Source organism: Schistocerca americana, chromosome 8 (assembly GCF_021461395.2).
Source record: "Schistocerca americana isolate TAMUIC-IGC-003095 chromosome 8, iqSchAmer2.1, whole genome shotgun sequence".
NCBI classification, from domain to species: domain Eukaryota; kingdom Metazoa; phylum Arthropoda; class Insecta; order Orthoptera; family Acrididae; genus Schistocerca; species Schistocerca americana.
Genome location: NC_060126.1, coordinates 461,164,455 through 461,188,367, shown reverse-complemented (window position 1 = coordinate 461,188,367; position 23,913 = coordinate 461,164,455). Strand labels below are relative to the sequence as shown.

Here is a 23,913-nt window from a genome sequence, read left to right as displayed (position 1 = left end):
GGGGAGTGTCGTAGGACTGTTGCTATTCACAATGTACATAAATGACCTAGTGGATAACATCGGAAGTTCACTGAAGCTTTTTGCGGATGATGATGTAGTATATTGAGAGGTTGTAACAATGGGAAATTGTACTGAAATGCAGGAGGATCTGCAACGAATTGACGCATGGTGCAGGGAATGGCAATTGAATCTCAATGTAGACAAGTGTAATGTGCTGCGAATACATAGGAAGAAAGATCCTTTATCATTTAGCTACAATACAGCAGGTCAGCAACTAGAAGCAGTTAATTCCTTAAATTATCTGGGAGTAGGCATTAGGAGTGATTTAAAATGGGGTGACCATATAAAATTAATCGTTAAAGCAGATGCCAGACTGATTCATTGGAAGAATCCTAAGGAACTGCAATCCAAAAACAAAGGAAGTAGGTTACAGTACACTTGTTCACCCACTGCTTGAATACTGCTCACCAGTGTGGGATCCGTACCAGATAGGGTTGACAGAAGAGATTGACAAGATCCAACAGAGGGCAGTGCACTTCGTTACAGGATCATTTAGTAATCTCAAAAGCGTTATGGAGATGATAGATAAACTCCAGTGGAAGACTCTGCAAGAGAGATGCTCAGTAGCTCGGTACGGGCTTTTGTTGAAGTTTCAAGAAGATATCTTCACTGAGGAGTCGAGCAGTATGTTGCTCCCTCCTACGTATATCTTGCGAAGAGACAATCAGGATAAAATCAGAGAGATTAAAGCCCACATGGCATACCGGCAATCTTTCTTTCCACAAACAATATGAGACTGGAATAGAAGGAAGAACTGATAGAGGTACTCAAAGTACCCTCCGCCACACACTGTCAGGTGGCTTGTGGAGTATGGATGTAGATGTAGAACTTTACATGCTATCATGTGTAGTGCCAGCACTGAAGTACAGAGGTTGTGGCATTATGGTCTGGAGGTGTTTTTCATCATTGTGCTGTAGTCCCCTCCTTGTCCAACAGAAAATGCTAACTACTTAAGGACATGAACACATTTTACAGCATTGAGTACTGTGTACAGTAGAGGAACAGTTTGGAAACAATGATTGTATGAGCATAACAAGCCCTGTAGTAAAGCAGCATGTCTGAGGCAATGGTTTGTTGACAATAATATTCCTGAAGTTGACTGGTCTGCCCAGAGTCTTGACTTGAACCCAATGAAAACATTTGGGATAAGTTAGAAACATCAACTTTGTTTCAACTCTCTGCCGTTCCTCCACAAACATTCAGTCACCTCACTGAAAGTGTACTGAGCAGAGTTCAAGCAGTTACAAAGGCAAAATCTGGACACGCACCATATTAATGTCCTTCTAATAGCTGTCCAGATACTTTTGCATAGATAGTATAATTGGAGCGGTGGAACAAAGAACCTTTGCTGACCAATCAGTGGTAAACATATACCCTTGGTGAATTTTGCAGATTGCCATGGAACAGAAGACATTTAGAGGCAGTCCTCCTGTGGGGGACTTACTGCCACATCTGATATGAGTCACTTTTATGTCTCCTAGGAGACTGCCTCGTGAGGAGTATAAAGTGATGACGATGAGTGAATCATTGCTTTTAGACTGTGGTTCCGCCCAGGTGGATTGCTACCATACATGCAACCCATGCTTCCTGCCATCATGCACTCAGTTAGAAAGCAACAAGATGCTTTACCATCAACACACACCACTTGGTAATAAATGCACTAAAATATCTGAGTAAATGTCAACCTGCCCACACTCTATTTATCTCACTGTAAAAGTAACACTCAGGATGGAGACACAGATTACCATAAATTCAAGAGAAATACTGCTTGTTTAAAGTTTAGTTTGTTGATGAAAGATATTGCTATGTTCAGATGCTTCACAATAAAATATAAAGTCATTTTTAAAAGGTAACGACCATCACAATTATTCATGTGGATGTACAAGCAGTTGTTGAGGTACCTAAATTACGATCTTGCTGCTAGCTCACCTAAGCCTGTTTTTCAATTGATTGCAAACATCATACTAAGTAAAATTATTTTAATAACCGTACCTAATTACAACTTGACACACAAAGGATTTTAATTTAATTACTGTAAATAAGCTCTTCGAGTTTGAAAGCAAAATAAATCTATCACCACAAATGATTTGCCTATAGTGCTGTTAATGACGGTTGCCACATTAAATAACTTCCCAGTGTGGAGCTGAAAAATTGTTCAAAGGTGTATAAGGTATTTATAAATTAATTATACAAAAGTAACCTTTAATTGTGGAAAGAGTAACTAACTTATAGAAATATTTGATACAGTGCTGACTGTATATCTACAAGTTTTATTCCTGCCTAACACCATTAGTTCCCGAATTTCCCACTAGATAGCATGCACAGATGAGTTACTGCACGTCATCATAGGGTCATATAATGGTCAGAGCATGCACAGTGTTGTTTATGTTTCATGAATCCAAGTACGCTACTACAGTCGAGACAATTCAGGACGAAATATCGCAAGTCACTGCCTTAAAGGCAAATGGTTAGTAATTGGCGCAATCATTTCACCAAAATTGTCTGCACATCACATAGGGTCGGCCAGCAGTCTTGGATGATGCTATTAAAAAAGTTCTACAGTGTTACAAAAGGTGGCCACACCGAATATTGGTAAATAAAACTTGAAGATATACTTAAGTCAGTGCTCTACCATACATTTCTTTAAGTTATGTACCTTTTCCACAATTAAAGATTACTTTTGCATAACTAATTTATAAACACCTTGTGTATCAGCAAAATGCTATGTCATCCAACCATCTCAAATGACAAAGTCAGTGCATAAGTAGTTATCCAAGGCACTAAATGTGAATTCCAACCTACTTCTACATAATAGGAGTAGTGGCAGAGTGTAGAATGTAACTACAGTACGTACTAAATTCCTGGCCAGTCTCATCTCGCAGGCGCTTTGACTCATCCGTCTGTCCATCACGGACATGCATCAGCATGTCAATGGAGTCCTCTCGCACTATGCCATTTTTCTTGCGGTAAGCCATTGTCTGTAAACAACGAAAGCCATCATAGAGCAGATTAACTTTTAGGAGTTCATAACTGGAGAGTGGTTTCCTCAAGAAGAAGTTTATGGAATGTAGTTGCACGATAAACACACTGAGAAAATTTTTAAAGCACTTCAGTAAAACAAGCACACATGTGACAGCATGTGTACCTAATACATTCCAAAACACTGCACACAAAAATGGGATTATCTGATGCTCATACCTTAGGTTTTATTGGTGATAAAAGCATTTTGGATAACCCTTGGGCTAGGCACCATTTGTATACCCACTATCCTACAATACAGGGTCAAAGAATGAATATTATGTACTTCCTCCTTCTTAGGCAAATGGAGCAAATTGGCTGGTTCTTTTTGCATTTAATGTAGTCTACGGTGGGCTTGATGGGACTTATGGAGGCATTAGTTCATGGGCAGTTACCTGGAAAACTCAACAAAAAGGTTTTTTACTATATTGTCACCGTCACCAGCAGACCAAAACCCAGCTGAGCATTCAAAAGCGGCTATGCATACAAAATGGCTGAAATTTTTACAATTTATTTCTCAGATCCCCATCCTTGACCAGTTTTGAAAACTTTCTTGATATCTTTATCCATTTCCGAGATACAGAGGTTGAAAGTTATCCAATTTGTACACATAAAATAGGCATGTGAAATCTGGTATGGGACGAAAACACAGTTTATAAAGTGATGTTTCTTGGAGAAACACGCTGAAAAGTATCTCCATTATCATCACAGAACTCCATGTTGTAGTACTGAAGCGCACAAATTTTTTTGCAGATGAAGTTCGGTCTGAGGTGTAAAATTTACTTTGCATTATTTAAGTTTCACGTAAGTAAACTACCTAAATTTTACTGACCAATACATTTCTTTTCATATGAGTTACATGCCCTGCTCCAGCAGGGAAAAGTAGGGAATGAACAGAAAAATGCTCCTATCAGAGCACAAAAAATGCAAATATGTTCCTTTTTATTTAAGAGAATGACTGGAAAGTGAGGTACCAGGTGCCTCATTCTATCTTCCTCACCACCTTTAAAAATTTTCCCAATAATCTTGGCATGCAAACATATTTGCACCACTTTTTTTTCTGAGGTGGGAATATGTGGGTAGAGGCAAAGAGATGGGAAAATAATAAATACTGAGAGATAGTAGGCAGTGATTGTGTTATAGAGAGAGTGAAGGAAACAGTGCAGTCTGAAAGAAACACAGGGACACAGTGGCAGTGGAACGTGGTTGTCAGTGAAAGAGCAGTGCTGGGAAAAGAGTGAAGGAGACATTACCGGAGGAGGGGGGGGGGGGGGGGGGGAGGATTAAAGAGAAAGTGAAATGGATGGGAGGGAGCCAATGATAATGAGAGAGTATATGACAATGACAACAAGGAAGAGAGAGATAGTGACAATGAGAACAGACAGCAGCAACAGGAAGGAAAGAATGAGATATTAGGAGTGAGAGAGAGCAAGAGGGAGACAGTGACAGTGAGAGGTGACAGCTGTAGTAGGACAAAATGAAGGGGACTATGGCTGTGACACAGGAGACAATGACAGGGATTATGAGAGTGAGTTGAGCTGAATTAGTGTAGGTATGAGCGACTTACAGCAGTGAATTGATGGGTGTGAGTGAGCCACAGTTAGAGGAACTTGTGAGAGTTTGAGGTGAGTAGCATGTCAAAAAGAGTGTGAATATGTTTGAATACCAAAATTTTTGGGAAAATTTTTAAACATGCTGAGGAAGGAAGAATGAGGCAGCTGGTACCCAATTTTTCTGTCTGAGTCTTATAAATAAACAGGAACATAGCCAATATTTTTTTTGTTCTAAGAGGACCATTTTTCCTCTGGAACCCAGTGCTTGAGATTTGTGCATAACATATCGGAAAAACACTTTAGGTGCTGCGCACTTTAAAACTAGAGCTTTTTTAGGTGGTCATACCTCTTCAGTAGTCTTATAAAGGAATTCCTCGAACTCCTTCCTGATGACGCTGATGTTGAGCTTCTCGAACAGCTTGGGTGCCAGGAAGCTCATGGCCTGAGCCAGCTGCCCCACCAAATCGTCGCGCATGATCCTTTTCAGGCTCTCCCGCATGGGGGCCTTAGGGTCCTGCAGGGCGCCACCCTTCGTGCCCACAAATGCCGAACACACCGCGTCGGTCGTGTAGCACGCCATCAGCTCCTGCACTTCCACGTTGCTATCTGCAACAGCAAGTTTTAATCTTCAGTCCAAACACTGGTCTGATGCAGTTCTACACACCACTATCATATCTGCATAACTACTGCAACCGACAACCATTTGAATCTGCTTACTGTATTTAAACTTTGGTCCCCCTACACAAAACCCACCCCTCACTCCACCATTTACCTTCATTACTCAAATAACTGCATTTTCATGCAGCAGGATGGTCACCTGATTCCTTGTTTTAGGTTTGTGATATTTCTCCTCATTCAATTCAGTACCTTTCCATTAGTTATCCAATCTATGCATCTAATCTTCAAGTTTCTTATGTTGCACAACATTTCAAAAGTTCATATTCTCTTCGTATTTGAACATTTTTTTGTTGCAGCTATATAACAAAGCAAGATCATACAAGTCCGCTTCTAAGTGTCCGTTTACAGGTTCCTTTCAGATACTGTAGAAACCAAAGCAGGGGCACCCATAGAAGGGGGCTAGTGGTGGCACCCATCCGTACTTAAACTCATTTAGTTTACAAACATGAAGAAGGACATGGAGTTTGAAAATTATCACTAAAACGACCTGAAAATATAGATAAAACGTCGTAAAAAATGATACACTGGTAACGTGATTTATAAATATAAAAATAGTTTGAAAAGTAGCGTTCAAATGTTTTGTGATGCAATATGTCTTAAATTAAGAAATAAAATAGATCAAAGAAACATTTGACGCATTTCATTTGCTGTACATGATTTTGGATACCATTCAAAGGTACGCCAAATGTTTCTCCAATTATTTTCCCTACTGTTACGTAAATCATTTCACAAAACTTTGGATCTACTTTTTAAAATTTATTTCTTAATTTTCCAATTTTGTTTGGGATGCGCGATCTTATTGACGCCATATTTTCTCCGCCAGCGTCTTCTGGTCTCGAAATGTCCTAAATTTCATTTGAATGAAATCATTTTGACAGTTAAGTATCACACCATTGTAATTTCTTATGCGCAAAATAGAAGATTAACACCTCATTCGTCTTCCTAGTTTCTGTTATTCTCGAAATGTTGCAAAATTTAGTACTTGTTTCGAAAGAAGTCATTTAAAAAATCCAGTATGACACCAATGCAACTTTTTCGAAGCAGACACGTCCTGAAGAGATGAACTTTTTGACACTTCATTTACGTGGCAGCTGTTCGTGAAATATTTCAGTTTTCCTTCAAATCACTAATTAAGTTTTTCTTAATTGCCCTGATTATTTTCAAACAAGTAAACACTTTCTTAAAAAATTAGACCTGGAGACAGTCAATTTGGTACACTATTTCTCCGTTTCCAGCTCTTAGTTCAACTATGAAACTCTGCACAAAATTCATTTTGTCATTTATGGGGCATCTAGTTTTCCCTCATCCCAAACACTTGACCAAGAAATGAGCTTCAGCAACGAAAAACTATATTGGGGGTTAGAACTGAAATCACAAAAAATTTAAAATCGGAATGTTTTCTTAAACTCAATCTTTGAAGATATACGAAAATTGTTGTATAACCAACATATTCCAGTGTATACTGAGGTGACGAAAGTCATGCGAAACTTACCAATATCGTGTCGCATCTCCTTTTTCCCGGCGCAGCAACTAGATTTCACATGGACTCAACAAGTCGTTGGAAGTCCCCTGTAGAAGTACTGAGTTGCGAAAGTGTCGCCGGAGCAGGATTTTGTACACGAGTGGACCTTTCGATTATGTCCCATAAATGTTCGACGGAATTCATGTCGTCTGATGTGGGTGACCAAACCATTCTCACGAATTGGCCAGAATATTCTTCAAACCAACCACGATGAATTGCGACCAAGTGGCATGGCGTTTACTCATCCATAAGAATTCCATCGTTGTTTGGGAACATAACGTCCATGAATGGGTGCAAATGGTCTCCAAGTATCCGAAAACAGCCACTTCCAGTTAATGATCGGTTCAGTTGCACAAAAGGACCTATAGTTCGCGCATGCCCACCCAGACGCGGGAGATTGCTGCGTTACCAGTTGTACCCGACAAGAGAAGCAGCGCCATAGTATAGTTCGCAAACTTACGTTTAGGGGGGAGCGCGCAGTTTATGAAGTAAAGCCACCACGGCCGCATTAACCCTTTCGCTGCTACAGAGACGTGCTCCCCGTATTCCGCGATGTGCGCGGTTTTGTCATCATTGCATTGCTCGCCTGTGCAGATACATGGTGTTTCGATTGCTTTGACATACTTTATCATTCAATTTCATAAAAACTATTTGGCCCAAAATTTGATTTTTACACATCTTCTTGACTGGTACCTTCCCCCCATAAATTACTTAATTTTGTTTCTATGTTCAACGCAGTTATTATGCAGCATTAGATGTAGTAAACCATTGCACGAAATTTTGAAGGGTTTGCAGATTTGACCTCTGCGTATACTTTACATATGGTCGATTTTAGTTGCCACTAGAAATTTCAAAAAATTACATTCAAACGAATAAAATTCATGAAGTAAGACACTTCGTAATTGTTCTTAAATAAAGAAAATATTAAACACCGAACAAGTTTTGAACTCAGAACCTTTCGCTAAGCAGCCACAAACTTTAACCATTACACTAACGTAGCTTGTCATTCAATGCTACTCCCGGAGGACTTTAAAATATCACGCAAAATACCGACAAACACTGTTGGTATGACTCACGTTTCGTCAAAGTACAATAGGAAATAAACAATTACCGCTGTTCTTTATTGCGAAAAAGCGCCTGAATTAGGAGGCTTATCGCTTGTTTGGTTTAATTAATTAATAGAATATGAAGCAATTGGTATAAAGAATGCTTTTTCCAAACTTTCTATAAAAGAAAGTCTGCTATGAAGACATTGCTTTTGTTCAATTACTTTATTTATGACTGAACGTTTCTAAAACTGAAGACACTCGTCCGTGCTCTGCACTGCAGTCGAGCTCTGGCAATGTCGTTCTCTGTTCATTGGCTGACTATGTTTTGTGACGTCAGATGCGCAAAACGAACCTAAACTTGGCTACCGTCATAAATGACGCGCACTTTAGTCTATTCCATATAAACACAACTGACATCGGGACTCATCTGATCAGGCCACTGTTTTCCAGTCGTCTAGGGTCCAACCGATATGGCCACAAGCCGTGGAGAGACGCTGCAGGCAATGTCGTGCTGATTGTTGTTGTTGTTGTTGTTGTTGTTGTGGTCTTCAGTCCTGAGACTGGTTTGATGCAGCTCTCCATGCTACTCTATCCTGTGCAAGCTTCTTCATCTCCCAGTACCTGCTGCAACCTACATCCTTCCGAATCTGCTTAGTGTATTCATCTCTTGGTCTCCCTCTACGATTTTTACCCTCCACGCTGCCCTCCAATACTAAATTTGTGATCCCTTGATGCCTCAGAACATGTCCTACCAACCGATCCCTTCTTCTAGTCAAGTTGTGCCACAAGCCCCTCTTCTCCCCAATTCTATTCAATACCTCCTCATTAGTTATATGATCAACCCATCTAATCTTCAGCATTCTTCTGTAGCACCACATTTCGAAAGCTTCTATTCTCTTTTTGTCTAACCTATTTATCGTCCACGTTTAACTTCCATACATGGCTACACTCCATACAAATACTTTCAGAAACGACTTCCTGACACTTAAATCAATACTGGATGTTAACAAATTTCTCTTCTTAAGAAACGCTGTCCTTGCCATTGCCAGTCTACATTTAATATCCTCTCTACTTCGACCATCATCAGTTATTTTGCTCCCGAAATAGCAAAACTCCTTTACTACTTTAAGTGTCATTTCCTAATCTAATTCCCTCAGCATCACCCGACTTAATTCGACTACATTCCATTATCCTCGTTTTGCTTTTGTTGATGTTCATCTTATACCCTCCTTTCAAGACACTGTCCATTCCGTTCAACTGCTCTTCAAGGCCTTTGCTGTCTCTGACAGAATTACAATGTCATTGGCGAACCTCAAAGTTTTTATTTCTTCTCCATGGATTTTAATACCTACTCCGAATTTTTCTTTTGTTTCCTTTATTGCTTGCTCAATATACAGATTGAATAACATCGGGGATAGGGTACAACCCTGTCTCACTCCCTTCCCAACCACTGCTTCCCTTTCATACCCCTCGACTCTTATAACTGCCATCTGCTTTCTGTACAAATTGTAAATAGCCTTTCGCTCTCTGTATTTTATCCCTGCCATCTTCAGAATTTGAAAGAGAGTATTCCAATCAACATTGTCAAAAGCTTTCTCTAAGTCTACAAATGCTGGAAACGTAGGTTTGCCTTTCCTTAATCTTTCTTCTAAGACAAGTCGTAGGGTCAGTATTGCCTCACATGTTCCAACATTTCTACGGAATCCAAACTGATCTTCCCCGAGGTCGGCTTCTATCAGTTTTTCCATTCTTCTGTAAAGAATTCGCGTTAGTATTTTGCAGCTGTGACTTATTGAACTGATAGTTCGGTAATTTTCACATCTGTCAACACCTGCTTTCTTTGGGATTGGGATTATTATATTCTTCTTGAAGTCTGAGGGTATTTCGCCTGTCTCATACATCTTGCTCACCAGATGGTAGAGTTTTGTCAGGACTGGCTCTCCCAAGGTTGTCAGTAGTTCTAATGGAATGTTGTCTACTCTGGGGGCCTTGTTTCGACTCAGGTCTTTCAGTGCTCTGTCAAACTCTTCACGCAATATCATATCTCCCATTTCACCTTCATCTACATCCTCTTCCATTTCCATAATATTGTCCTCAAGTACATCGCCCTTGTATAGACCCTCTATATACTCCTTCCACCTTTCTGCTTTTCCTTCTTTGCTTAGAACTGGGTTTCCATCAAAGATCTTGATATTCATGCAAGTGGTTCTCCTTTCTCCAAAGGTCTCTTTAATTTTCCTGTAGGCAGTATCTATCTTACCCCTAGTGAGATAAGCCTCTACATCCTTACATTTGTCCTCTAGCCATCCCTGCTTAGCCATTTTGCACTTCCTGTCAATATAATTTTTGAGACGTTTGTATTCCTTTTTGCCTGCTTCATTTACTGCATCTTTATATTTTCTCCTTTCATCAATTAAATTCAATATTTCTTCTGTTACCCAAGGGTTTCTACTAGCCCTCATCTTTTTACCTATTTGATCCTCTGCTGCCTTCACTATTTCATCCCTCTAAGCTACCCATTCTTCTTCTACTGTATTTCTTTCCCCCAATCATGTCAATTGTTCCCTTATGCTCTCCCTGAAACTCTGTACAATCTCTGGTTCTTTCAGTTTATCCAGGTCCCAACTCCTTAAATTCCCACCTTTTTGCAGTTTCTTCAGTTTTAATCTACAGTTCATAACCAATAGATTGTGGTCAGAGTCCACATCTGCCCCTGGAAATGTCTTACAATTTAAAACCTGGTTCCTAAATCTCTGTCTTACCATTGTATAATCAATCTGATACCTTTTAGTATGATAGCAAAGGCAATCGCGTCAGCTTTCTGCTGCCATAGCCCATTAACGTCAAATTTCTCCTCGCTGTCCCAACGGACACGTTCGTCGCACATCTCATACTGATTTCTGCAATTATTTCACGCAATGTTGATTGTCTGTTAGCACTGACAACCTTACACAAACGCCACTGCTCTCGCTCGTTAAGCAGAGGCCGTCGGCCACTGAGTTGTCCATGGTATTCTCGGCATACTCTTGCTTCTGACAAGGAAACCTCCCCATCGCATCCCCCTCAGATTTAGTTATAAGTTGGCACAGTGGATAGGCCTTGAAAAACTGAACACAGATCAATCGAGAAAACAGGAAGAAGTTGTGTGGAACTATGAAAAAATTAGTAAAATATACAAACTGAGTAGTCCATGTCAAGATAAGCAACATCAAGGACAATGGAACTCACGGAGCGCCCTGGTCTCGTGGTTAGCGAGAGCAGCTGCGGAACGAGAGGTCGTAGGTTCAAGTCTTCCCTCTAGTGATAATTTTAATTTTTTATTTTCAATCTTATGTTTTCATCACTTTTTTGGGAGTGATTATCACATCCACAAGAAAACCTAAATCGGGCAAGGTAGAAGAATCATTTTACCCATTCGCTAAGTGTACAATTTAGGTGGGCCGACAACATATTCCTGTCATGTGACGCACATGCCGTCACCAGTGTCGTATAGAATACATCAGACGTGTTTTCCTGTGGAGGAATCGGTTGACCTTGCGATCAAATGTTTTCGGTTCGTATTGGAGAGGCACGTCCTTTCGTCTACTAATCGCACGGTTTTGCGGTGCGGTCGCAAAACACAGACACTAAACTTATTACAGTGAACAGAGACGTCAACGAACCAACGGACAGATCATAACTTTGCGAAAATAAAGAAAGTAAAATTTTCAGTCGAGGGAAGACTTGAACCAACTACCTCTAGTTCAGCAGCTACTCACACTAACCACGGGACCACGGGGCTCCAAAGCTCATATTATCCTTGATGTTGCCTATCTTGCCCATGGACTATTCAGTTTGTATATTTTATAAATTTTTTTCATAGTTCCACACAACTTCTTCTTGTTTTCTCGATTGATCTGTGTTCAGTTTTTCAAGGCCTATCCACTGTGCCAACTTATAACTAAATCTGAAGGGGGTGCGATGGGGAGGTTCCCTTGTGAGGATCTCGAAAGATTGAATTCCCTAACGATTTCCGATATGGAATGTCCCATGCACATAGCTCGAATTACCATTCCACGTTCATTGTCTGTTAATTCCCGCCGCACAGCCATAATCACGTCGGAAGCCTTTTCACATGAATCGCCTTGAGTACAAATGACAGTTCCGCCGATGCACTGCCCTTTTATACCTTCTGTATGCGATACTACCGCCATTTGTATGTGTTCGTATTACTATCCTATCTGAGTGTGCTGAGGTGGTCTCAAAAGAGAGGGCACGTCTGTTGTCGGACAATACATGCTTGTAGGTAGAAAATCTTTGTACATTTGCCGAAACAACTGGAGCTTACACTTTGATATCTTCCTTTTGTTTTGTAAACGAATCTCAAAAATTCGCACACGAATACTGATTGTTCAGAAATGGGTGTAATGTTTGGTACAAGGTAGATATTTTTGTTTTAATACCTTTATATAGTACAAGTTTACAACAGCAAGCAACGCGACAATGACAATAAGCAGATAAGTCCAATTTATTTACTACATTTACGAATAGGTTCCTGAACAGATACGTTTTTCCTAGAGATGTGTGCATTGTTGGTTTTTGCCAACATTAAAAGAATGAACTTTTTCAAGAATGGACGTTAAACACAAACATGTAAAAAATAAAATCTTAAAACTATACAGTTTTATGTTAAGCATTATCCTACAGGTTGTGCATGGGTGGGAACACGATCTAGTTCCCATGTAAATTGAGCTGGACGTCGATGTTAAAGCATATGGTATTGGTTAAAAAGAAAAAAGTGAAAATGTTATCCATACAAGATTTTTAACAGCAAGGAAACAATTAGTTGAGACAATAGGGCTTACGATGGTATTAACAAAAAATAACGAAATTTGCGCGAAAACGTAAAATATGAGGACGCGGAGACCGGTTTTACTACAATTACTATACTGTTAGCTGGTTAATGCCTATATCATAGACCAGGTACTAAAGTGCACTGTAGAAACTAAAAAAGTAAATGGTGAGCAGATAACTCTTTTCCACAAAGTTTCTAAATCACAGGTATGGGGGAAATGTTTCGCCCCTATCGACGTGATAAAGTGTGGGCATTCCTGAACCAAAGCATCCACCAGATTCTTGGCTGCTGTGTCTCACCGACAAAGTGATTTAGGTAAGAAAGAAGTGAGCACATGGCAAATTGGTGAAAAAAATTTGACTCTTTTAAATAAACAATATGAACTGAAGCTGTGCCTTTTCAATAACAGAAGTAAAGATTAGCTCAACAGAAAAAAATGTAGTACAGTATAAAGCAAAAGAAGCTGAATATTAGATTGTAGACATCAGACAACAGCAGATGAAATTAAAGAAAATAAAAACAGAAGTAAAGATTAGCTCAACAGAAAAAAATGTAGTACAGTATAAAGCAAAAGAAGCTGAATATTATATTGCAGACAACAGCAGATGAAATTAAAGAAAAGAAAATCTCCGCCATTGCAGTACTGCAGAGAAACTCGTGTCACTGAAGCATCAAAAGAAATTGGTGCTAGCAGTTGTAACATAACTTGTATGCTGCTGAGAATTTGGTCAGATTAAAGTTTGAGAGGTGCAATGTAAGAGTTGGCTTCGTTGGGGCATGCCAGTGAGGCATATGATGGAAGGGGCTTTCACTGTCATTCACGACCAGTGGCAGATAAACGATGGTTTTTCTCGAAAAAGTTGATGGTCAGGGTGAGCTTCTCGTCAACTGAAAGTATGGTTCAATATGTAAGACGTGTGCAATGGCGGCGTTTGCTTCATTTTGGAAGATGGCGATAGCTAAATATTTCTTAACTCTGTAATAATTTGATGGTTCATCATAGGACAGGTACAAAGATGACAAGAGTACTCACGACACTGAGTCCCACCTTTAGAGACATTACTATTATAATTATCATAAAAACTATACACGTTAAGTGATCACCATAAACAAATATGTGTGTTCTTACAAATGTCGTTAAAATTAGTAACTGCTGAACTTCTCATAGTACTGGACGATAGTTTAGGGCTGTAGCTACCATTCCTGAAAGCCACACATTTATACATATTTTATTTACAAACTTTTTCGGGTTTATATATTTCTTACTACCGTATGTGAAGATTTCAGACCATCGTACTCTCCAAAGTTAAAACAGCAAACGAATGCAGTATGGCAATTCTCATATCTCGCCGTTACATTACCTTATTACACTTGTCTTGATTATTAACTGTTTCCTGAATTATTTAACTAAAAGTTAGTTTGGCCAGTATTAAAGGTAGTTGTAACTTAAAAAAGGGGTACTGTCCATAAAATTTGATACCATTGGATAAGGATAAGATCTGACGTATATTCTTTGTTATTTGTCATAAGTGCATATGCAACAGATCTGTGATTATTTATGACTAAAGTTTTACGTACAGAATATTGTGTTTGGACTCTACAGAACCTGAAGGAAGCTAACATTTATTTAAATCATGTGCCTAATTTGTATCTTTGTTATTACACAAATGGTTTTCATTTTACAAATTTAAGTAAACTGTGAATGTTTTTGGTAGGGAAACACTAGTTCTGACCGGCGCGAACAATGAGGTGATTGGGCATTCTGGCTCACGAAGTGGCTCTTGGGAGCAAGGAAGGACTCAGGGGAAGTTGAGTTTGCAGACTGTGTCGAGCTGGCAGATGGGTTCAGTACTCAAGATTTGTGCAGGACAGTCTTCAGATAACACTTGGTTTACCTGATAACGCGGTAAAAGCTTTATTTTGGGTGGCTAGTGACCACGCGAATACTTTAAGATTCGTTCTGAGTCAGTGGGAAAATTTTGAGAGCTGACTGGAACTTTGACATTTTTGTGAGAATTAGATGATATACAGGATTGAACTTTAAAACTTAGTTCGATTGCACCCTTGGAATTCAAACCAAATAGAATGCAAGGATCTACTCATGAATTCACTCATGTTAATATGTTGAGTGCCATAAGTGGGCTTTATGAGTTGGCGAGCAAGTTCTGTTTGGTTAATGAAATGAGGCTCTGTTTTTTGCGCACCGGCGTTGTATGGATAGCACCTGGGGATTATGCTACCATTCTACACTGAAGAGCCAAAGCAACCTGCCTAATACCGTGTAGGGCCCCCTCGATCACGCAGAAGTGTCGCAACGTGACGTGGCATGGACTTCACTAATGTCTGGAGTAGTGCGGAGAGAAATGACACCATGAATCTTGCAGGGCTGTCCATAAATCCGTAAGAGTACGAGGAGGCTGAGATCTCTTCTGAGCAGCAAATTGCAAGGCATCCCACATATGCTCAATAATGTTCATGTCTGAGGAGTTTGGTGGCCAGTGGAAGCGCTTCAACTCAGAAGAGTGTTCCTGGAACCATTCTGTAGCAATTCTGGATGTGTGGGGTGTCGTATTGTCCTGCTGGAATTGCCCAAGCCTGTCGGAATGCACAATGGACATCAACGGATGCTGGTCGTCAGACAGAATGCTTACATACGTGTCACCTGTCAGAGTCGTATCAGGGGTCCCCTATCATACCAACTGCACACGCCCCACACCATTAGAGCCTCCACCAGCTTCAACAGTCCCCTGCTGACATGCAGAGTCCATGGATTTTTGAGGTTGTCTCCATACCTGTACACTTCCATCCGCTCGATACAATTTGAAATGAGACTCGTCCGATCAGGCAACATGTCTGCAGTCATCAACAGTCCAATGTCCATGTTGACTGGCCCAGGCGAGGCGTAAAGCTTTGTGTCATGCAGTCATCAAGGATACAGGAGTGGGCCTTTGGCTCCGAAAGCCCATATTGATGATGTTTCGTTGAATGGTCTGCACGCTGACACTTGGTTGATGGCCCGGCATTGAAATCTGCAGCAATTTGCGGAAGGGTTGCGCTTCTGTCATGTTGAATAATTCTCTTCAGTCGTCATTGGTGCAGTTCTTACAGTGTCTTTTTCCGACCGTAGCGATGTCGGAGATACGATGTTTTACGGGATTCTTGATATTCACAGTACACTCGTGAAATAATCGTACGGGAAACTCCCCACTTCATCGCTACCTTGGAGATGCTGTGTCCCATCACTCGTATGCCGACTGTAACACCACGTTCAAACTCACTTAAGTGTTTATAACCTGCCGTTGTAGCAGCAGGAACTGATTTAACAGCTGGGCCAGACATTTGTTGTCTTCTATAGGAATTGCTGACCAAAGCGCCGTATTCTGCCTGTTTACATATCTCTGTATTTAAATCCGCACGCGTATACCAGTTTCTTTGGCGCTTCGGTGTATTTACGCATATAAGCAAGCTTCAGTGCATTTCAGAATTATATTATTTCACGTTTTATTGGTTTATTGTAGGACCACCGTTTTTAACAGTTTCTATGTTTGACTGAATAAAACAGTTCATTCAATTTAAACCTTTTGCTGACAATTATACATTAGAATAAAACATTTTTATTATTTCTATTACTAAGTTTCATTGCATTTTGTTCGACTTAAAAAACTGCATTACCTACCAATGCTTAGATATTTAGACATCGGGAGCACTGGTGTAAGTCTTTTGCTGTGAGTAGCTACTGGGCATGAAAGCAGACATATACAGCCTGACCCTAGGACTATATCAAGCTACATTTCGAAATAGAGCCGCGCGTTGTTCAAGCACTGCCGATATGGGCATGTAGCACACTCATATTCTTACGTATGCTTTCCTGACCCATACTGGACAGATAGGACTACTGTGTCTAATATACAAATAAAATTGGATTTCTATATGCACCAGTGGCAAGGAATTTTGGAGTGGCCGTTAACATCTCGGGAGGTGTAATTGCTTTTCCCGTCACTGTGTCATGCTTCGTTAATTCGTGTCGCCCAAAGGCCCAATAAGAACTTGAACCATATCCACTCTTCCTCAGACAACTCTGAAACGAATATTAGTCGCTGAAGCTTTTCGAAGAAATTTCAAGCGTCCTCACTGCTCCGCCAGCGAATCCAATTTCCTCTCTAAATGACCGTTTTACTCTTTCTGTACCATTCATTGGCATGGCGAGGCCACAGAGAAAGCAAGAAACGCTGATTTCCTTCTAGCACTCACCACCGCGACAGTTTGTTCTCTGTACATGCAATAGTGACGTGCACTTTTTGGCATGTCTGACAACAAGCGGCTTTTCAGTTCGGTTTAGCATCAGATGTTAACGAAAGTATAAATGGGAACAAATATGCGTGTCTCTGTCATTAGGATAACTGATCTCAGTCTGGTCATTTCGCTCTCCTGGCAGGTATTTTCACTTCTTGAGCAGGTGACAGAACAACAAGTTGTGGCAGAGAGGGGATGCGTGCTTACTAAATGTTGGTAAAATTATAAATGACATCTGAAACCGATACATTTTAAATATGACAAAAATAATTTAAAACAGACAAATATGAAAATTTTTGCAAATGCATTTTTCCTAGCAGTTAAACTCTTTGACAGACCATTGTCAGAGTCCGGTGCATGAAGTGAACGAATTGAGACTGAGGCAGAGTTTCGACACGGGTTTCTGCGAACAAATACTGCATGGGCTACACGTCTCCACTGCCTGATAAAAATGTTAAGCACCCATGAGGGGAGGCGAAAACGAAATGAAACATCGCGGGTTGAAAGCGTATGTGATGTTATTTCAGTGATTACAATATCCAGTCATATTTACAAAGAACTTGGCCAAACGACCCCGTTTATCAGTATGACTTTGCACCCTCCATGACACGGATCCCTGCGCTAATTGGGTTAGGAAAGTTGTCATAAAACAGTTGTATCGTTTCCTGAGTCAACCTGGCCCAAGACTGTTGTAACTGGTCCTTGATATCCTCGATATTTGCAATGGTTTGGAGTTTACATCCAAGCTGATTCCACACATTTTCAACCGGGGCTGTTGATCTTGTTGGCCATACGAATACTTCAGTATCACGCAGACGCTTCCCAGAAATCGTTGTCACGTGTGGACAAGCATTGTCCTGTTGAAAAATGGCGTCACCATACTGTCGTATGAGAGGTAATACAAGAACACGGAGGATGTCCGATATGTACCATTGTCATCAGAGATCCCTCAATTACTATCACCCATGATCTGCTCCATGACTCCCCACACCCTGACACCAGGAGTAAAACTGTTGTGCCTCTCCAAAACATAGGAAGAATGTGACCCCTCTCCTGGTCGCCACCATACTCACCAATGATAGTCATTTGTGGTACTGCAGAACCATGATTCATCGCTGGACACATTGCAAAGCTATTCATCAGCAGTCCATGTTTCCCAGTCACAGCATCATTCCAAATGTACGCTACACTGGAATGGTAATTCCATATTCCGGAAGCTGCTAGTGTGAGACCATTGTTGTGGGACGACACAGAATGCTCCAGGAAGTCCATTGCTTGTTTCTGAGTGGTAGGCGCAGATGTGAAGGGATAACGACTTGCTTGGTGCACAATACAGCAAATCTCTCCTGTGTTCAGACTTGGTCGACTGGAACCTCGAGGACGAGTATAGTGCCCTCAAATTTCCATGAAGTCCAACATCGCGCCACTCTGATCCCCACAAATCTGAATATTGCACGAATTGACCGTCCAACTAAAAGTATACCCAGAATGAGTTTTCCTTTCAAACTCATTCAGGAGCTGACAACACTGACTCCATGTCCTTCACAGTAATCACTCAACGTCCGACGCTGTTCACGCAACTTATATATCAATCAGGCCTGGTAACAACACTAAACATGAACAACATTGATGCACTCTGGTGGCTGTTCCACATGTCACAGAGAATTGTAGCTTTAATCGTTTACATACCTGCTGATAAAGTGTACGTGTATGAAATTACACTTACAGTCACCATGTTATCTGGGTGATTCAGTTTTTTTTATCAGACACTGTAGATGAATAGCAGCAGTGAAGCATCAAAGGCTGTTGAATCTGTGTGAATTGTGATGTGCTGTGTCTATCGTCAGTGGAATACGGCTAAAATCTGTTGCATCCCACCAGCAATATAAACAGTGCGTTTCGGGAGACAAATTTTCTCAAAACGACAGTGCAAAAGTAGTTCTGTCAATATTTGATTGAATACTTTAACAATACGAGGGTAAGTAAATTATTATCTGCAGTTTAGTTATATTCTGATAATACTGTCGTTTTACATTGATGACGCATGCTTTGTTTATTTGTTGTTATATCTTTGCAATTTTCAAGCTGCTGGGTTAGTTTCGTTATCGCTGCCGGCCTGTTAATCATGGCTGCTCCGCTGTCTATTTGCACCAAAGAAGAGCAACGTTCATTGATCCGTTTGTGGTCGGAAGGTGTATCAGGGGTCGAAATTCATCGAAGACTTTTGGACAATACGGGAACAGCGTTTTGCCACAACGGAGTGTCTACGAATGGATTGAAAAATTCCAAAATGGTCGTACAAGTGTTACGCACGATGTAGGAGCTGGACGACCGTTTACCGCCACAAATGAAGAAACCATTGAGCGTTCACGTGAAATAATTCTCTTAGACAGGCGATTATCTATTGACGAAGTGGCACATCGTCTGCAAATTAGTCACGGTTCTGTCTTCAAAATCATCCACAACAGACTTGGGTTTCATAAAGTTTGTGCAAGATGGGTCCCAAAACAACTCACACAGTTGCATAAACAAACGTGCTTGGACATTTGCAAAAAAACATTCGGATCGCTATGGTAATGAAGGGGACAACTTCTTAGACAGGATCATTACTGGTGACGAAACATGGATCCATCATTACGAGCCGGAGAGTAAATGGCAGAGTATGGAGTGTAAACATCCAAATTCGCCGTGCAATAAAAAGTTCAAGACCCAACCGTTCGCGGGAAAACTGATGCTTACGGTTGTATGGGACGCACAAGGTCCAGTACTGGAAATTATGGGGAAAGGGGCACAACAATGAACAGTGTACGTTACAGCGAGATGCTTACTGCCAGGCTAAAGCCTGCAGTTCGAAGCAAACACTGAGGATTGCTGTCAAAAGGTGGTGTGTTGTTGCACGACAATGCCCATCCGCATACTGCTGCCCACACTGCTGCAACGCTCCAGAAACTCAAATTTGAAGTACTGGATCATCCTCCATATAGTCCTGATCTTACCCTTCTGACTTTCACTTGTTTGGTCCACTCAAACAGGCATTAAGGGGCCGTCGATTTGCCTCGGACGAGGCAGTGAAAGAAGCGGTGCATTCCTGCCTCAGGGCTCAACTGAGAACCTTCTTTTATGAGGGCATCAGGAAGCCTGTACAACGATGGACCAAGTGCGTTCAAATGCAAGGAGACTATGTCCAAAAGTGATGTTATTGTAAGTTTCCTATTTGATTACAATAAAATTTTATAAGTACTTTGCGGATAATAATTGACTTACCCTCGTAGATTCATCCTCTCTCCTAGGTATGGACAACTACCACTTTGCATCATTTTGAAAGACATTTTCTAATGAAGTGCTGAAGTTTGTAATGAAGTGCTGAAGCGTTCCAGAATAAGTGACTGTACCTTGCGGGATACAAATGAGGGCTGATGGAAATGTAAAACTGAGATGTACCTACATTGAGTAGGCCTGCCTCTTGTGGTGCAAACAGACCTTTGGCTGGGACAGAGCGTACGACAAAAGGGGCCATCGCTCAAAAACTATTGCTTTTTCTATACATACGTTTCAGGACTTTTTTCTAGTTTTGACCGCTATGTACTATTGCCTGTACGATAATGCGACGTTTTGTGTAGTGTATACGTCGGTCCTACGGCTTATCTTAAACATCGTACAGACATTGTGAAACTCAGAATTGAAAGAGAACTCAGGTATGTCGACAACAGGCAAACACAGAGGGACAACATTATAAAATAAGCTGGAGAAATATGGATATCTGCAGCTGAAAATTGTTAAGTCATGCAAGAGTCCTTCATTCAACAGTGCATCTCAAAGTAGCTGTTGAATATTGATATTGTTCGTTTTGGACAACTATAGGTCACATGAACATTAAATTCCATATTTTTCTTTATTCATTCATATCATAGCAATCTTCAAATACGGTAATATAATACAAACAACAATAGTGATAACATTGAAAAAGCTGCCATACCTTCTTTCGTAGCTGCTGTCAGATGTTCAACCAAGTCCCGTCCACACTCTTCGACCAACTGGAACATGCGCTTCATCTTACCGGAGGTGAAACCTGGTGTCATCACACTACGTAATGTCTTCCACCTGTCGAAGGAGACTCATCTTTACTCTACTTCCATATGTACCTCACCAGATTGTACAGGGTGCTTCAAAGTGAGTATACAGGTTTTAGGGCTTTGCAGCATTCGTTACTTTCAATATATAATGTTAAATAGTATGTAAAATGAAAGACCAACTCAAACAGTTTTTCTTACAAGTGTTCAATGTGACCACCATTTGTCACACATCGAATCGACAGACGAGTTCTTCCCAAGCCGTGAGCAGTGTATCTGGACCAGGTGCGGCTCGTGGTTTCTATACTGAGGAAGGCTGCGGCATTTATCGATCGGAGCCAACATACCTCGGGTTACGCTACAGATTACTCTGACATAAACAACTAAGAATTTAGGGGGAGGGGGTGAGCAGATCACTCTCTGCCCATAATTTTACGTACTGTATCTTCTATAATCAGGTATTAAATATCGTTAGAAGCTAACTTCGAGTTAAAATCTTTGGTTAGTGTTTTTATACGTCATCATTACATTTTCTGACACTGTGCAGCAAATCATATGAAAAGATATGTTTCGGAGATATCTTTAATGCGGGTCTGGATGCACAAAGTTCTTTCACTTTCATCCTATGGCCGTGTTCCAAGTTTTTACCTCTTAAATTGCACACTGAATTCATATTGCGCTTGTTTCACACTGACGGTATGTCGCAGATATTCACCAGCAAGTAAAACTCACTAAAATCTTGCAAAATATACTCCGAAAAAGAAACTTGCTAATATCACACGGTATCAACAAATGCCGTCAGCATCAGCAAGCAAGGAAAGTAAAGTAACGGGAGAAATTTCGCGCGCTTTGTCCTCTAACCAATTATGAAACTCTCGCTAGATGGCAGTACTGGTATGTTACTGTAGTGTAGTGCACTCTGGCGGGATATTTGCAAACTTATTCTAAATGTGGATAAAGTAGCCAATGGCAAAAACAAAACAACTATGTAAAATATTACCAAAACAATAATACTAAACGTCGATTAATGACGCGTCGAAGCGTAGTAGAGATGTGCAGAGACATAGATTGGACAGCGAAGTTTCGGCCACTCTACATTCCTTTATTACATAGATGGTGGAACCTGAAAAATGTGTGGCGGTTGGTATGACACCCTTAGGCTACAAGCTCTGAGCCTTCGGGTCGCCCATAAAGAGCAGTACTATGTAGAAGCCACGCCCCCAAACCGCTACTACATGCAGCTTACGGACGTTCCAAGGCGCAGCCTAAACACTACTAACCGTTCGGAAAACATCTATCGATACAAGCAGTTCCAAAAACGTTGACCGTCGTAATTTTAATCGGAATGGGAAATATGCAAAATTCGTCCTGATAATTTAAATTATGTAATACGTTCTTGCGAAATTTACTTTAACATATATTTTGGGGCGGCTCCGCCTCAGAGCCTTTAATTACGAGCCGCGCCTGGTCTGGACTATTGTTGCGACAATGCTATTTCTAGAGTCTGGTAGATCAACTGGTAGCGGAGGCACATACACATGATTCTTTATGAATCCTCAAAGATAAAAACCATCGTGTATGAACATGGAGGTCATCCGGCCCCTTATGGCCAATACAGCAGTCGGGCACAAAGTCGTTTAACCAAACGCATACTGAGTTATGCCAGTGAGGCGGCGCACCACTTGCTGCCAAATTAAGTTCTGTGTTTCACCTTCTTTCAGATGAGGAGAGAGCCATAGTTCTAGCGCATTAAGATAAAAAACACCAGTTACAGTTGCTTCACCGGAAAAGAAAGGTCCATAAATTTTCCATGCCGCGGAGAGTGGCCGCGCGGTTTGAGGCGCCATGTTACGGACTGCCCGGCCCCTCCCGCCGGAGGTTCGAGTCCTCCTTCGGGCGTGAGTGTGCGTGTTGTTCTTAGTGCAACTTCGTTTAAGTAGTGTGTTAGTCTAGGGACAGATTGCCTCAGCAGTTTGGTTTCTTAGGAATTAACACACGTTTGAAATTTTCCGCCGGGACATGGCCGGAAATGCATTCAATTTAGATAGGAAGGTCTCTTTGCAGTGGTAGGCCTACTGTCTCATGGCGACTTGCTGACTCTCAGACTTACCAAACGAAAGCGTCGGTATGTTGATAGGAGACAATAAAAAACACACACACACACACACACACACACACAAATTTCAAGCTTTCGCAACCCAAGGTTGCTTCATCAGGAACGGACTCCTTACCCTCTCCCTTAAAACCCACATCCTTTCGTCTTTCCCTCTTCTTCCCTCTTTCCTGATTAAACAACCTTGGGTTGCTAAAGCTTGAAATTTGTGTGTGTGTTTGTGTATGTTTTTATTGTCTCCTATCAACATACCAACGCTTTCGTTTGGTAAGTTACAGCATCTTTGTTTTTAGATATATTTTTCCCAATATATATATATATCGCCGCACAGCAATATTTCTTTTGTGAAGTTGACACATAAAACTGTAGTCTTTCGGCTTTAGAGATTGTAGCAACTGCAAACCATAAGGACATAGCTGTAAGCATCTCCTTAAAAGTCTGCACACAGGCATCACTGGAATTGCTATCTTACGACTAGCCCTCCTAACAGATTTCTTGGGACTACGCGTGAAAAACTCACTCGTTCAACACGTTCTTCAGTCAGTCTTGGTCGTTCCATGCTCTTTCTTTTGCTTACAGGTATACAAACGAAACTGAGTTGCCCTTTCATTTAATGTATCATGTATAATTGCAAGTTGAATGTGATTCATATTACAAAGCCTCAAAACCGGTATTTTGATTTTGAAACACCCTGTACTTCTGAACAAATAACGAGGAGGAGGT

At 40.8% G+C, this 23,913-nt stretch overlaps 1 protein-coding gene across 1 annotated transcript in view; it reads right to left on the bottom strand.

Moving 5' to 3' along the window:
• LOC124544915 (cytochrome P450 6j1-like) overlaps positions 1 to 23,913 on the bottom strand; it is a 114,849-nt gene that overhangs the window by 33,417 nt on the left and 57,519 nt on the right. The window contains exons 3-5 of the mRNA XM_047123654.1: positions 20,984 to 21,108; positions 4,978 to 5,237; positions 2,915 to 3,038 (exon numbers count right to left, since the gene is read on the bottom strand). Coding sequence (XP_046979610.1) covers positions 2,915 to 3,038; positions 4,978 to 5,237; positions 20,984 to 21,108 — 509 coding nt within the window. The remainder of the gene's footprint in view (positions 1 to 2,914; positions 3,039 to 4,977; positions 5,238 to 20,983; positions 21,109 to 23,913) is intronic.